Genomic DNA, 16,436 nt, shown 5'->3' on the forward strand with positions numbered 1-16,436 from the left:
CAAAAACAGCCTCAGTTAAGGATAGTGTGTCTCCTCTGAATGAATGCCTGGATTAGATATTGGGTTGGATGAGAGAGAAAACAAACAAAATGAAACTGAAAAGGGCTTACCATCAAGGGCTCTAATCAGGGAAAGGAGGTATATTAACCCTCCTCCTGAAATAATGTATTCGCAGCTTGGGAGTGCTCCTGGATCCATCTCTCCAAATTTCAGTTCAGGTAGATGCGATGGTCAGGAATGCTTATCAGCTTTGACTGATACACCAGCTGCACCCTTCCTAGATTTGGAGAACCTAAAGATGATAGTACATGCACTGATCACCTCAATGTTAGTCTTCTGCAATGTGCTTTACATTGGGCTACCTTTGTACCAAGTTCAAAAACTCTAGCTGGTTCAAAATATGGTGGCCTGATTGATTACAGGAACATCCAGGAGGGAGCATATTACACCCATACTAAAATCACTCCACTGGCTGCCACTTAGTTTTTGGGCAAAGTACAAAGTGTTTGTTGTGACTTTTAAAGCCCAATGGATCCAGGTTACCTAGTGGATTGCCTGGGGGTGGGGGCAGCTACTCCAGCCAGACAGAACTTGACTGGTGGTCATCACCCAGAGGACCATTTAATTGGCTGCCCCAAGACTGTGGAATGACCTACCAGAAATGCTCTGATAGCTAAATGAATGGTCCAAATTTAAAACACATTTAAAGACCTATCTCTTCCAGCAGGCCTACCCAGTCAGTTTTAATCATGGATTTAAACTTGTGTCTTATGTTTCAATCTTTGTTCTGTGTATTTTGATATGTATTTTGTAGAAGTATGTTTTAATATTTTATAGAATATTTTAGATTATTATGTGTTTTAGTGATGTTGTACCCCACCTCGAGCTGCGAGAATTGGGTAAGAAGTAATAATAATCATAATCATCTATATGATAAAGTATGGTATAATTTTGCTTCATCTAGTCAGTATGTGCTAGAGAATGGCATGATAAAACACTGTCTGGTTAGTAGATTCTTTTTATAAAGCGTAGGTTGACCCATTTATTCACCAAGCCTACAGCTGGGAAAAAACCATAACTTGATTTGCAAGTCTAACTTCATGCACTTTTTGTTTTCTTGTTATCATGTCCTCACTAACTCCCTCCCTGCATGTACCGAGAATAACAGATATATGACACAGAGACTGTTGATGCCTTTGAAAAACGAAGATGGAATGTTGAAGAGGTGTTTGCCAAAACTTCTACTTGCATGTGGCCTTTCATAAGACAGGAACACAGAGGCAAATGAATGTTGCACGTTCTCGTGGCAGCAATATAACACAGGAGAAATCTACAAGACATCCACCTTTCACTGCGGCACACATAAATACACACACCATTTCTTTGAGCCTTTAGGCCATTCTGCTTTCTTTGCTGCTCAAGTAGAAAGGAACATATGGCCCAGAGTCACTATAGATCACATAGGTTTGTGATTGTAGTGTAGAACTGCAGCTGTTTGAGTGCGGAAATGCCCAAACATGTATTCAATTTACAAACATTTGGCAAGTGTTCAGAAAAGGAGCATAATCTGGTTTCATCTAAGACTCCTCTTTCTCTGTTCTCCATCCCCATGAAGAAGTGTTTGATATCTGATCACAATTTAATAAAAGTGATAGAGGAATAGAGTGGAAATGTATCCAGGAAGTCCACTCAAAAGACCTTTACTCACAAATACTTCACTTATCCTGTTTTTCCTTTCTTTCTTTCTTTCTTTCTTTCTTTCTTTGATTATTTATTCAGATCAGCACCTCCCATCCTGTTTTAACCCTAATCATATTTGTAATTGAGGTTAAATATTATAGTTGGTGGTGGGATTATTTTCCAACCTTTATGCTTAAAATGTTTCTGTTTGTATAAAATTGAAGTGCTACTCTGGCTTAAAAAGATTAATTTTGTTCGATTAATTTTGTTAACACTTAGATGAGAAACATTATTTTGTAAGCTGTGAGAGTTACTCCTTTGTTTTTTAAATTAAAACTTTACCTTACAACGAGAATTGTAGAAGGAATCTGAGAGTAGAGCTTCTTCATTGAAGTTGTTTTCCTGCCACTGCAGACTGTTAACAGTAGAATTATAGTTTGTTTAACAGTATTACAAGCTGTTTAATATAGAAAAACTATAGAAGTATGAACTTCAGATCGAAAAATAATTATACAGAATACCACTAAATAATATGGATATTGCAATGCCTGAGTATGTAGTATAGGCAGCCCCAAAGTTACAAACATCTGACTTAGTAATGACTCATTATTAAGAACGGGGATGAGACAACAGGAAGTGAGAGAAATCTACCCCTCGGAAGGGAAATTTACTCTTGAAAGCATTATCATGGGGTAAAGGTATCTCCATAGAAGCTTTCTCACCAATGCTTGTTTCCATAACAAGCTATTTTTTCCAAATTCGATTATCACAGGGAGAGAAAGTGAGGTGAATCTTTTGAACATGGACAGCAACCCCCCCCCCAAAAAAACCACCACAGGGGTGTTAACATTTCCCCATATTATCCAAACCCACTCTCTTTCTCTTTCTCTTTCTCCCCCCTCTCTCTTTGTGTCTGTGTGTATGGCTGGAGTTAAATTTAAAAATGTACCTGTGTTCCAACTTACAAACAAATTCAACTTAAGAACAAATGTACTGACACTAACTTCTTTGTAACTTGGGGACTGCCTGTACTTACAGATGCTAGACTTACTCCCAACTTCAAGGCTAGGGAATCCGACCCTCCAGAAATTGTTGGGCTCCAATTCTCTTTATTTCCCAGCCTTACTAGTGAAGAGAGATGATGGGACCAGTAGTTCATCAACATCTGGATAGCAATGTGCTACCCATCTCTGCTTTGGCTAGTGTTCTGCATGTTAACGCAGTCATCTTTCTCTATTGATCAGATTTGGAAATGTAGTCATATTCTGCATGAGCTCCTGAAATGATTTATAGTTTTGTGACAGAAACTTGTCCTCTAGAACTCTGTAAAGCACTGCACATTGATGCTCTCCATAAATAATTGAATGCATTCCAATATATTAAAACTGCTGGCAAATGGAAGCAAAAGTTATGTCTTATATAAAGAGATCGAATAAGCCGAACTCTTTATATAAGACCCTTTGAGTAGTAGAAGGACAGTCTCTCCTCATTTCTCTATTCTCCTTCACTGGAATACAGTACCTTTTAAACATGGAAGGTTTGATTTCCAACAATGTATTTACCTTTCCTTGCAAAGATAAATGCTTTTACCTTTCTAATTTTAAGGGAGTCAAGACAGCTTTCAAGGCATGAATTTAACACTTAGAAATGTCATATAAAATAGTATTAGCTGCAAACAGCTATTTAGGAAAAAGATCAATATAGCAATAGCAAGTGATAAAACAGGAGCTAAGATCAGCTAAGGTTACAATATAATGATAGTTATTACAACGAAGAGTCCTCTTATTCACTTGGTGTCTTTAGCAGGGCATCTTTATAGAGATAGCCCCATAGCTGGAAGGTATGTAAGGAAAAAGTTCTGCTTTCTGATAGTTAGCTGCTTCACCCCAAAAGGAAAGTGCCAATATACTCTGTGCACAATTCCTAGGCTGCTCAGAGTTTTAAAGTGAGAATCAACTATTTGAATTGATCCATAGTGAATGCAATACTAGAGTGTCTTTTGTGTGTGCATAAGATAGATTGCAGTCAGCCTTTATTATTCTTTCGAGAGTCCAGTGACATTTGATGTCTCAAAGACCTTGTTCATTTTTGCCTTTAAAAAATTGAAATATATCATCAAATTTTTGCGTACCTTTCTTTCATATACACAAGAATTTTTGGGTTGTTGTAGGTTTTTCCGGGCTATATGGCCATGTTTTAGAGGCATTCTCTCCTGACGTTTTGCCTGCATCTATGGCAAGCATCCTCAGAGGTAGTGACCTCACTGCCTCTGAGGATGCTTGCTATAGATGCAGGCGAAACGTCAAGCGAGAATACCTCTAGAACATGGCCATATAGCCCGGAAAAACCTACAACAACCCAGTGATTCTGGCCATGAAAGCCTTCGACAATACAAGAATTTTTGCTGCTTCCTTGTTATCTAGTTCATTGTGTAAAATATAATGCAATAGATTAACATTTTATACATGAAATCCCCATGTTGGAATTTTCTTCCAGGAAATTTTTGAAGGGTTCTCAGTCTTTTTTTAATATTGAAGGGTCTTTTATTGGAAGATATCTTGTCGAAATATCATTTTTTTTCTTTTTCAGCTACTTTTACTATCTAGTCTTCCATTTTTGTTGTTTCTTCTAGTTCCCATGTCCACGCATACACAGTTCTTGTTGCAGTTGTCATCAGAATGAAAAATCTGTCATATGACTTCAAAAGTGATCTATCTGTTATGCCTGGTAATGCCTCTGGATGCATGGGTATTTAAAGTTTTTATACTTTTTCTCTAGTTTTATGGATCTCAATCCAATTTCTTTTCTTTTTTTTCTTTTTTTTCCTTCTTGTAGGACTACCACATATGAAAAAACAATTGTTTTGGTGGTTTTTTACATTTTCAAGAGGCATTTTAATTGTGGCTGCATTTTGGCTATTTTTACAGGTGGAACATTTAGGTTTTCCAACAGTAATTTCTGGATATTTTCATTTTTACTTTACAGAGGCATTTCCACTCATTTAGAGTAATGGTACGGCCAATATGTTTGACTCATTTTAGCAGATTTTTTTTATATAGTCATTTTCTTTGTGTAGTTTTAGCAGCAGGGCATACCTTTTGGATAGTTGTTTATTTCTTGTGTGTAATAGTTTGATGGAATTGGTCTTTTCTTCCTCAAATCCTCCTTTTGATATTGATGATGTATTTGTGTAAATTCAAACCAGTTCAGGTTGTGGCCTTGTTGGTTTATTTCCATTTTTTTTTACTTGGAAATTGCCTTGTGTCTTCCACTTGAGTGTCTTGCAGTAGTAGTTAAGGAAGTGTGTTTGTTTTCCTCCTGCAAGTGTCACAACCTTCTGAATGATTAAGGAAGTTTTGGACGTGTTCTTCTTGCATTGTGTTGAATGACAAATCTATTTTTCAAAACTGAGCAGAGTTTATGGTGTGCTGTGGGAATCTGCCTGTCAAAGAGATTGCTTTAAAAAAGACCAAGTCCTAGAATGCACTTAAAGCAACTCTCAGTGTATGCCACTTAAAAATCCCAGTAGTTACCTTTGAAATGTGTTAATATGTTCGGTATCTTGACTGTATGCTGATGAGACACAATTATATCCTTGAAATGATAGTATATGCAATGGGTGGAAAATGAAAATCCTTGCAGCCTTATCAGAGAAAATTGGCATCTCTAAAAGTTAGTTTCCAAAGCCAGTCTGAATTACAGATGTTAAATCTATACTATTTGATATAAAAGTTTATAAAGCCTAAATGTGACATTGTAGCTTCATGATTTTCCTTCCTTCTTCTCCTTCAACAAAAAGATGTTAGCAATGAACAATAGTAAATGCCTCTTGTTCCATTTACAAGTATCTCAGAATGACTAGATATATATTTATTTTAGTCCTCCGCAGTGGAGTACTTAGAGGAGCCCCCAGAAGAGCACATAAATGCATGTTTTGTTCCCTCAGAAGAATGAGTTAGCTGTTTCAATGAAAAACAAAGGCTTAAATAAAGACAAAATTAGAGGCACTTTTATCTGACAAGCTTGAAAGGAGAGACAGTACCCTTCCTGCACACTTGTATATATATGCATTATACACTTGCACACATACCTGATTCTTATGTATTAAATTAAAACTAAAGATTTCTAGAAGTTTATTTTATTTTATTAAGTCTTTTAATATTGTTTCACTTTTATATCATATATATAATAAATATTTAGTTTGTATACAAATGGCCTAAGGTCTAAACATTAATAAACTACTATAACTGCAACTATTATGGCTCCTTACAAAAAAAAATCCTTATTTCCATGTACATCTTTTAAAGTAACTGCTTTTATTGTCATGCTATCTTGCTCAAAATCTTCAGCTAAAACCCTAGCCATTGTGACTTGGTCATTCATTCTACTGGTCTCACTGGAGCTTGCTTTTGAGTGAACTCTGGGTAGTACTTAGTATCTTACTTTAAAGGCTGTGTTTTTATTTCTGAAGCCTCATAGACCTCCAGTTTAAAGCTGGTTTACTTACTCCAGACTTCATACTTAGGAAGTACCTTGTAATTTTCTGACAATGGAAGTATTGAGCAGTAAATGTGGTTACCTGTGAGAAGTAACAGGAAAACTCAAAAATCAATTAAGCATTTGTTTTTTGCTTAATTCTGTTATCACTGCCAGAAGTTTTCCCCTGAACCTTCTTTTCAACTTGGTCGTGAAGTATTTTGTAACGCAAGTAAATGAATGGGAAGCATAATATCATAATATATTGGATAGTGTGAGTGTACATGTGTGTTTTGGTAGAAATCACTTGAATCAAGAAAATGTATAAATTACGCATTATGTCTGAATTGAGATAATTTAAGACATTCCATGCTCAGGTTTTAAATTTTCTATGTGTCTTAGTTCTATAGTATACATAAAATTGTGAATGAGTAAATACCTTGTAATTTATATCATTTTGTTTATGACTGACTGCTGAAATAATATGAAATCTTCTTCTTCCCATAGTTATGAACAATTTTTAATCTGCCTGAAGTCTCCCCTCCTAACATATATTGATCCCTAATTTCTTACTATTTATCAGCTTTTAACTGTCTACCAAATAATTTCTGAATTTAGCACTTTCACATTTTTAAAGCTGTATGTGTAAAGATTTTATTCTTTCGGATTTTTTGCAAAAAGTTAGAAACTAGATCAGACACCACATAAAATCCTAAAAATATCAGATAATTCATTAGCAGTTTTCCAGTTGCGTTTCTAGGATACGAAATTAATATACGTCCCCAAGATGAAAAAAAGTTGTGTATGTAGATTTTATTTTATTTTATTTTGCAAAGTATTTTCCAGCTCATGAGTCATATTTGACCAACTGCTTTCACGGGAAGACGTGGCACTTTGTTGAGCTATTCAAGACTCAAAAAGACTGTCTTAATTTAAAACAAGGAGCCTTTGTTTTAGTTGGTGACTGTCTTGTGAAATTTTTCAGTTCTCAGCGGGTTAACCAGGGAACAGGGGCAGAGTCATAATTGGCCTATTTAGAGTGTTTTGCATGTGAATAGTGTGTTAGTGAAGCATTACTAAGTCTGTTGTGAGTGACATGGTGATTAGAATTTAGATTAGGGAAAACACATTCTGTACTTTATCAAGTACAGTAATTAGTTCAGTCAGTAAAAGTTGATTACAAGTAACGATAAAGTTAGATTTTTGGGTACTTAATTTTAAAATTTCTTTATTAAATGGAAAATTTCTTCATCATATAAATGGTAGTATCTGCACCTGTTTTATTGCACATCAGAAAAATTAAAAGAACAATGAATCCAATGCAGAGTATAATCAGGGGATTTATATATTATGGGTAAGTTTCTATGTAGTTATAGCAGTAGAATTTTTAGAAAACGACAGTCTTTGCTTTTTCCATGCTGTGCTTAGATACTATTTCTTCCAGTTTAGTAACAACTGTTATCCATTCAGAAGACATTTCGGATTTGTGGATGCTCTCTTTCTTAATACTATAAGGGGAATGATCTTAAAGTATTTTGATGAAGTTCTCTGTGTTAGTTTTAATAGTCTGCATCTCAGTCCCCATGGGTTTTAGCAAAGCACTGGTTTATTTTAGCAATGCCTGATTTTATATTTACATCTTATTCATGTGTTATGTACCTGATTACCAGATTTTACTAACTTTTAGTCACCTTTCTTACTTAGTTATGTTTTGCACAAATGTTTTCCATTAGGTGATTAAGAACTATTTTTGTATGATGAAATAATTTTATAGGAAATAATTCTCATGGTAAAATATTATGTTAATTGTAAAAAAACACCAGTTTGTTCACCTAGAATAAGCTAAAGAAACAGGTGGAGATTTTTGTGCTCAGTAAAGTTCCCAAAAAGTTCATATTTTCAGCTGCGATTTCCTTAGGGCAGAATAACTAGAGAGTTGTTTCAGATATTTCACTATTTCCCCAACAATAAGGATAATTTTGTACTCCTGTTCGATGTGAAGAAAATTAATTTTATAGGAACTGTTTTGAATATCTGATTGTAAAGTTTAGAAATTTATTTTGGGCTTATGCTTTAGTTTACATATACGATATATATATATATATCAACTCTGATATAAATGAGTGTAGAAGAGCTAAGAGGACATTTGATGTAACAATACTTTTCCCCCCAAAATCTTCCAGCAAAGTCTCCTCGGAGGTGACATGGAAATGGGCAACCCCGGTGCTCTCTCACCCACCAAACCTGGCTCTCAGTACTATCAGTATTCTAGCAATAACCCACGAAGGAGGCCTCTGCACAGTACCTCTGTGGGTAAGTTACCTCATGCTACTTCTTTCTCTACATTTGTAAACTGAACTTTCATCTCATGGTAATCAATAAGAAATCCATGAGAAATGCTGAGCTATCTGGATGTAACTGACAGGGATAGAGACTGCTGCAAGCATACGTCTTATACCCACTCTGTCTCCTACTTTCAGAAGTACAAACAAAGAAAGTTCGAAAGGTTCCTCCAGGTTTACCATCTTCAGTAAGTACTTCTTCTCTATCTCAGTATTTGCATTCTCATTGCTTCTTTTAAGAAGAGCTGTACTGTTGGTATTGTTTTACAAATTACACCAAATCCTTTCCTGTCTTATTTGTATTAGTGATAAATGAAACGACAACTATATGAAATGTTTTCTTGTGACCAAAAGAGTAAGAGGACTGATGATGAATATTTTTCATTTGGATTTATTTATTTACTTGTTGTATAAAAAGAAACTTTGGAATAGTGCCTCTAATTTCAATAGTTTTACCAGTATCCATCTCCAGATAGGATGCACATTAGTTTCACGTGCTGGTTAACTTCTTTGTCAGTATTATGCTGATTTATGGATTTGCATGTTAAAAGAGATTTGTGGAGAGGATTTATGAAACATTAACATGGGTCTGAGCCCAGAATAGAAGAAAGACATCTTCATTTTCCACTGAAGTTTTTGAATTAAAGCTGTAAATGTACCTGCACAAATGCTCTCTCAGTGTGTGTGATTCCAGGTGTCAACCAGTTGACTCCAGGTGTTACGAAAGGAATTATGGGATACAGTAATAAATGAAGACACAATTAATGTTCTGATTGTTCCCACTGCTTTAGAAATATTCTGATAATATCCTAATTAATTACTTACACATATTTAAACCATTTTTGCAATCGAAATTTCTTCACATTTTGTGATGCTTGCTTTGTGTAGAAAAGATTGTGAATATACCAGTTGGTTTTTGTTACACATCCTTTTAAAAATAATGTAATAATATAATATGCCATTTTAACGACTTTCTAGAGGAATTTAAAAATAAAATATAGCAATAATTTGTACTGAAATAAGGCCAAAAATAGTTTTATATTTAAATTGGTACTATTTGATTTCATTGTTATTTGTACTATACTGTGAAGAAAGAAGTCAGTTTTGCAATGAAGTACAATCTTACTTCAAAGCAATCACATAAGTAAATGTTGAATCAGCCAGAAACAGTACTCGTAGATAGACTTTTAGATACAATATTTCAAATCAAAATAAAATGTGCATGATTTTTGTTTTTTACCTTATAAATAATTAAAATGACTCAGGAAAAGTAGCTTGACAATTTTAAAGTTGTCAAAAGTTTGCTAAAGTTAATTAGCCCCTGTTTCTGTTATTACATTGTTAAGTTTCTGGGATTTTTTTTACTAGCGAAAAAACATGCTAGTGCTCATAAGCTTTAGTTTAGCATAATTTTAGTTCTGTTGACCAAGAAGGATTCAATAGTTAAAGGGATAAATTAATTTGTTTCATTAAAGCAGTTTTTAAAATGTAGTACATCTGAACTCTTGCACATATTGCTGAAAAATATTAGGCAAGTAGATAGTAAATTGGCAACTAAATTTGACTTGGCTATTTTGGCTATATGAGATAAAATAAGGGCTAATATAAGACTATATCACATAAGTACTTCTAAATTGTGTTTTTAGGGAAGTAATTGTTTCCCTCAAACATTATTATAGAGATTAGGGAAGAAGTATTACAAGTGATATATATGTATCTTGCACCCGTGTCTAAACTCTGAATTTGGACGGTACATGTACCATTTGCAAAAATTATTTCAAAAATTATTTCACCTCAAAGGCGAAAAAAACATAGTGTCATATTTTCATCATTTAGAAAATGATTTTGTTTTTAATTGTGGTAGCTCAAATTATATTTCTCTGTATATTTAATGTGCATTTCTAGTGCCCATTTTTACATATCTTTTCACTAACTTTATAGTACCTGTTTAGATTAGAAAGTCTTCATTCAAAACATTGACCACTTACACATCAATAAAGCATTTTTTCTTAACCATATAAAAGTATCCTATCTAAATTCATAAACATTAGTAGAGGAGGTATTTTCATTAAATTGTGATATTTGCACAAAATAAAGTAGAATTTAGTGCTGGGGTTTACGTTTTTAGGGCATTTTGTGGGTTTGGTTTTTACCTCCACATAATTTTTAAAAATAAATTGGAATATCTTGGTTTTTGGAAAATAAGTGTTGTTTCATTCATAGTCCATTTAGTTTCTTCAATGAAAACTGTTATTTAATTAAAAACTAGAAATAATAAAATCAAATCATTTTACTAACTGTTTCTTTTGTATATTCACAACCAGAAGTACATTTTGTGAGATATATTAAGATCTGGGGATCCCAATGCTATCCTTTATTGAACACAGGGCTATTCACCTTCAAGCCATATACCAAAGTACACAGCAATTTTTAAAAGAAAAATAATATTAATATAGCTAAACAGCAGAGGTCTCTAAATGAATGTTGTATTCCATAACTGGGCAAAATATATTTAAATAATACATCTTGTCGCATTATGGTAGATGATGCTATTATATTGGATAAACAGTATTCATTTATAAATTGACTAAACAGATTATACTGTACTTAGCTGATAGAATGGAAATATTCTCTTTCTATTAAAATGGGTATTAAACTGTCACTGAATATTCATATGATTGTTTATAAAGGGTTTCAGGAATTTTGTTAATGCACAGATGTCTATAACAAATGTCCATAAATATATAGTGAAAGAGAAAAGAGGGAGAATCAGAAAAAAAAACCCCAAACATAATGATGTTTTCCAGAGAGATAAGATATTTGTTTGCTTATTTAGAAAATGACAACCCGGAATTGTCCTGTTTTAGTATTAGGCTGCTAGATCCCTCCTTCCTATGCACATAATTAGGAGCAGTTTGATTCAATGGCACAAAGCATAACATGGAGCGCCAGTAGTCTGGGAAAGCTTATGTGGTTATTCTCAGTTGAGGAAGTATGACCTGTTCTTAAAACTGATTATGAAGTTCATGTTTTTACTCATATTTTTGAAAAGATGTATGCATAGAGATAGCTGCTAATCACTAAAGCGGTGTGCTTATTTGTGTATTTGCTTATTGCAACACTAAGATAACATGTTGAGACAGTTATACAACTGACTAACATCCAGAATATTTTCTTCCAAATGGATGTGAATGAGACATTGAAGCGCATTAGTATTCATTTTCCTGCCATTTTTTTACACATTTCAGACACAAACAGTGGTGTCAAAACCACCTCAAGATTTTCAGATTTCTTTGAAAAAATCAGGAACTGCTCTTATCCCATAACATCTTTTCCCAAATGAGTTCCCCAGATGTTATCATCCCCAGCCAGCCAAGGGTGATGGGAACTGTTGTCTGATAACTTATATTCTTCTATTAGAAATGGTATTCACAGATAAGAAAAGAAAACTTTCCCAAAGGTGTGATTTTGTTGTTGAAAGCAAGTGATCAGAAGAGTCAGGGAAGATTTTATGGGACAAAAGCACCTGTGCTTATATGCTTGCATTTCTCAAAGACCGCACACAAGCAAATAGTAGTAGCTCCCATTCTTCTGCAGCTGTGTGAGGAGCTAGAGGCCAATTGGAATGGACCAGGGAGGCAGGTGGGAAGGATAGAAAATTGATTCTCTTACCACTATAGTTACAAATATACTATAGTTACAAATAATAAAAAAAACTTACTAAGATCATCAACATTTTCCATGGGTGTGAATTATATGGTTAGGTTCTTGTGGGGTTTTTTCGGGCTATAGGGCCATGTTCTAGAGGCATTTCTCTAGAGAAATGCCTCTAGAACATGGCCCTATAGCCCGAAAAAACCCACAAGAACCTAGTGATTCCAGCCATGAAAGCCTTCGACAATTATATGGTTGTTCTGAAAAAACTCTGATGAGACTTTTTATGTAGTTTTCTTCTTTGGCACCTTCCATGGATCTTCATACTTTTCTGATGGTGCAAATCACATTTTAGCAAGTTAGGATTGTTTACCAGATTGTTCTGAGCATTACTTTTTAACATGATATTTCTCAACTGGGTGTGTGAACTGATTTTGCTTTAAAAATTGTCTGAAGAAATATCAGATAATATCAACATTGCAACCATAACAATTGATGTTATAAACAATCTCTTTCAACACAATGTTATCACATTAGTGTGAGAAATACCTATACCACATAGCTCTTAAATTTTTCCAACATACAATAGTTCTTCCAGATTGGCTGGGTTTGGTTCTGGGGCTGTTATGAATGCAAAAAAAAAAATGGTTGATCATGTTTAAATGATGGTAATGTGCATATGAATGTTTTGGTGCATTTGCATTCAAATTAGCACCATTTGATGTATAGGATGTGACTATCAGTGGTTGGTGGAAATTGCAGATCTGGAGGCCAAAGATCTGAAGAATACACTGTATTTAAACGGTAATATGTGGATTAGCCTTTGAAAAGTCAGCAATGAAATATTTAAATGTACAGTATTAGGAACGTTTGGACTTGACAATAAGCCAAGATTCTTCTGATTTATTGGCATTGATCTAGTATCTCTGGACTGTTGGGACTTCTTCTGAACTTGACTTGTAATAGATTTCTGTCAGCAAAATGCTGTTTAATTCAGCAGTTCAGTGCTTTTGTATGTTTGGTTTTCTTTATTTTTTCTGGATTCAAGTGAGTGTTCTAAATATGTGTGAAAAATAATTGAATATCTCATTTATTGAAATGAATGGATACCATATTCTTCCTGCACCATCCTACACAGTATTTAGAGATGACTGGGTTTTCTGCCCCTGCAGATGACTTTATTAGATGCAATAAGGCCTCCTTTGAACTAGGAAAAAATGAAAACAAAGAGATTAAAACTTTGGCAGACTACTCAAGCATAATGTCTGATCCTTGGCAGCTTTTTACAGTTTATCTATCCTAAACAAGGTCTAAATTTAGAATAAAAGGTGTGCTTCTGGCTTCTTCAAAGCACTGGATTTGTTTGACTTTTCCCCTTCAAATTTCAGAGAGCCGATCTGGAACAGTTAACAATGTATAGAAGTTTCTCACACACTCTCCACACCCAAATGTCTTTTTCATTTTCTGCACCAGAAAATCTAATAAAGGTCTCTGTGATTTGGTTGTATTGTATTTATATGAAAAGACTGTCCAGGTGCAGAGATAAGATCTCTGAACTTAAACGGAACAGAAGACCATATCTGTGGTTTAATTAATAAAGCTCTTAATATTAAGGGATCTGGAGCATGAAGTCATGGAATTTCAATAGTGGGATAAAACAAACAAAACAAAACAAGACCTGACATGGAGAATTTTCTTGTAGAACACTGTGTGAACGGAAACTCAGTTTCTTTAAACCCAATTGAATGTTACAATTTTTAAACACTATAGCTGGAGGATACATCTATTTGAAATAATATTTTGACAATCATTTTTATATTTTTATGATCCTCATGAAATAGTATACTTCTACTGACAGACTCTTTTTTTACCCATCTGAAATTAAAAAAGGAAATGTTGCATTAAAAAAAGAAAGCCAGTGTTCTTCCCACTGGAAAATGACACTGTATTTTATCAATTTTTTCTTTTCAAAACTTATAGTTCCTCTTGCTCATTTTGCGTAAAGCCATTTTAAAAGCATGATTCTAGTCATAACAGTCACTGAGACTTTTTGTGGTGTGTAACGTCTACTTATTACTTCAATTTCTCTAAAATCATGGAGCAAATTTATATTAACTCTCTCTCTCTCTCTCTCTCTCTCTATATATATATATATATATATATATATATATATATATATAGTGATATAGATATATATAAATCCGTAACATAGGCATTGCACATCAATGTGTTCTGCATATATACTATTGTCTTCTTAAGTGTTTCATTCTTTGTTTTTAAAAAATGAAGTAGGTGAGCATAAGATTTTTTTTCAGAAAATACGTGTAATTCCATTTTGATTTCTAGATGGGCAACTTAAAGTGTTTCATGGTCATTTTGCATGTCTGCTCATAGAAGTGGTGACAGGCATTTTAATTTACTGATCTGCCAGCAGTTGTCAACACTTGAAAGGTGCAGGAGTGGGATACATTTCTGGGTGTAGGGAGAAGGGCATAGACCCATAGAATCCATAGTCTCTCCATTCCTTATGCTCCTACAACAGGGGAAACTTACAATAATACAATTCAGGGGGAAAGTAGGGGCAATAGCTACTGTTTCTATACTCCATACTGTCAAACATCTCCAACAAGATTTTTGATGCTGTAATCATAACTGCAAATTTATCTTGCCCAAGAGTTACTTTGTCAAAGATTTTTAAATACTGTTTAAATTCGGCAAGCTTTTAAAAAGTTCTTTCCCTGACATTAAAATTGTGGAATGGGAGCTAGAAAGCAAGTCCATCTGGGAAAGACCTTCTATACATGTGGGGCCACAACAAAAAGACTCCCTCTTTTTAGGTACTTCACATGACATTGTAAGATGCAGATATCCAGAGGAGTGTGTTACACAAAGACCCAGCATGATCACACAAATTGATGTGGTACCTGAATCCATGTGTCACGCAAAAGAGAGTTTTTCAGTGCTTCTTCCCAACCCCTGGAAGGCCCTTCCATGGGAGGATAGATTAGCTTACTCCCTGCTGTCCTTTCACCAGTAAGCAAAGACTTTTTAATATAAGGAAGTTTTTAATGTATGAGCAGGGAGGCTTTTTATTGGGCATGATATTGGTCTTTTAACTTCTGTGTGTGCATTTATTAAATTTAGAAATGTATATAATAGAATTTAAAATAGTTTTAAATTGTTAAAAACATTTTAATGTATTATTTTTTAAGCCTCCTTGGGTTCCACTCTCATTGAAATTCAGAATAGGAATTAAATAAATAAAAATTAAATATAGCACATCTATAAAATAAAGCATCAATTTGTTGAATTGGTGTCAGAAATGGACTGGGAACCAGGAAGGCTATTTTAGTATAGGTACCATATGAAAGCTGCCTTTAATCCCTATAGTGCAGTGATTCTCAACCTGTGGGTCCCCAGGTGTTTTGGCCTACAACTCCCAGAAATCCCAGCCAGTTTACCAGCTGTTAGTATTTCTGGGAGTTGAAGGCCAAAACATCTGGGGACCCACAAGTTGAGAACCACTGCTATAGTGAAAGAAAGATGGGATAAAAAGTAAAAGTAAATAAATAACTCTTGCTGTTCATTTTGAAGATGCCTTCAAAAGTCTCCCTGTGTTCAACAGATTATAATAATCTAGAACTAACCAGAATATAGACAGCAATAACAAAAAAAATTCTATGTCATAATGGTCAGTAGGTCTGCAGTGCCAAAGCTGGATTTATCCTCATGCCAGTGCTTCTAACCTAATAATTTATGAAAGGTCCATCTGATACAAAACAGGGATATAGGGATATGTTACTGGGCATACAAACCACCCATCAATAACATCTCCAGCTTGCCAAGATTCATCCTCAGTTTATTAGGCTTTAACTAGTATATTGTTAAGCTATTTCCACCAACCCACTTTACTGAGATGTAAAACGGATTGCCTTTTCCATATTGATACTTCATTCCAAGTATGCAAGCGGTTATTGCCCTCTGTAGTTTCCTGTTGAAAAGCATGCCACATGTAAACCTATGTGAAGATTTGCCACTTTCACTTTTGTCTCCATTTGGATTTAATTAAACCTTAAAATAGTTAAATCCAGAATAAGAAGAAAATTGTGAATGTTGGTAGTTCATTAATTTGTTATTTCAATGAAAATAATATTCAAAAACAAACTGAAGAAAAATCTTCCCCCTTTGCCAACCAAAGTAAACAGCTACAGCTATTCCTAGCGTGGAAAAGAACATATACTTGCTAGCAAAATAAATGTTAAAGAGTATCTGAGGAAAGGAAGA

The 16,436-nt window shown here is 34.3% G+C and overlaps 1 protein-coding gene across 16 annotated transcripts in view; it reads left to right on the forward strand.

Moving 5' to 3' along the window:
* The window catches only part of TCF4 (transcription factor 4), a 366,815-nt gene that overhangs the window by 217,517 nt on the left and 132,862 nt on the right, over nt 1-16,436 (forward strand). For 14 of the 16 annotated variants that reach the window (XR_009630573.2, XM_060761283.2, XM_060761287.2 and 11 more), the window contains 2 exons: nt 8,340-8,469; nt 8,637-8,686. The exons of the other annotated variants lie outside the window; for them this stretch is intronic. Coding sequence is in view for 13 of the 14 variants with exons in the window: in XM_060761283.2 (XP_060617266.2) it covers nt 8,340-8,469; nt 8,637-8,686 (180 nt within the window). In the remaining variant the exon portion in view is untranslated. The remainder of the gene's footprint in view (nt 1-8,339; nt 8,470-8,636; nt 8,687-16,436) is intronic. 16 annotated transcript variants of the gene reach the window in all.

Source organism: Anolis sagrei, chromosome 2 (genome assembly GCF_037176765.1).
Source record: "Anolis sagrei isolate rAnoSag1 chromosome 2, rAnoSag1.mat, whole genome shotgun sequence".
NCBI lineage: Eukaryota > Metazoa > Chordata > Lepidosauria > Squamata > Dactyloidae > Anolis > Anolis sagrei.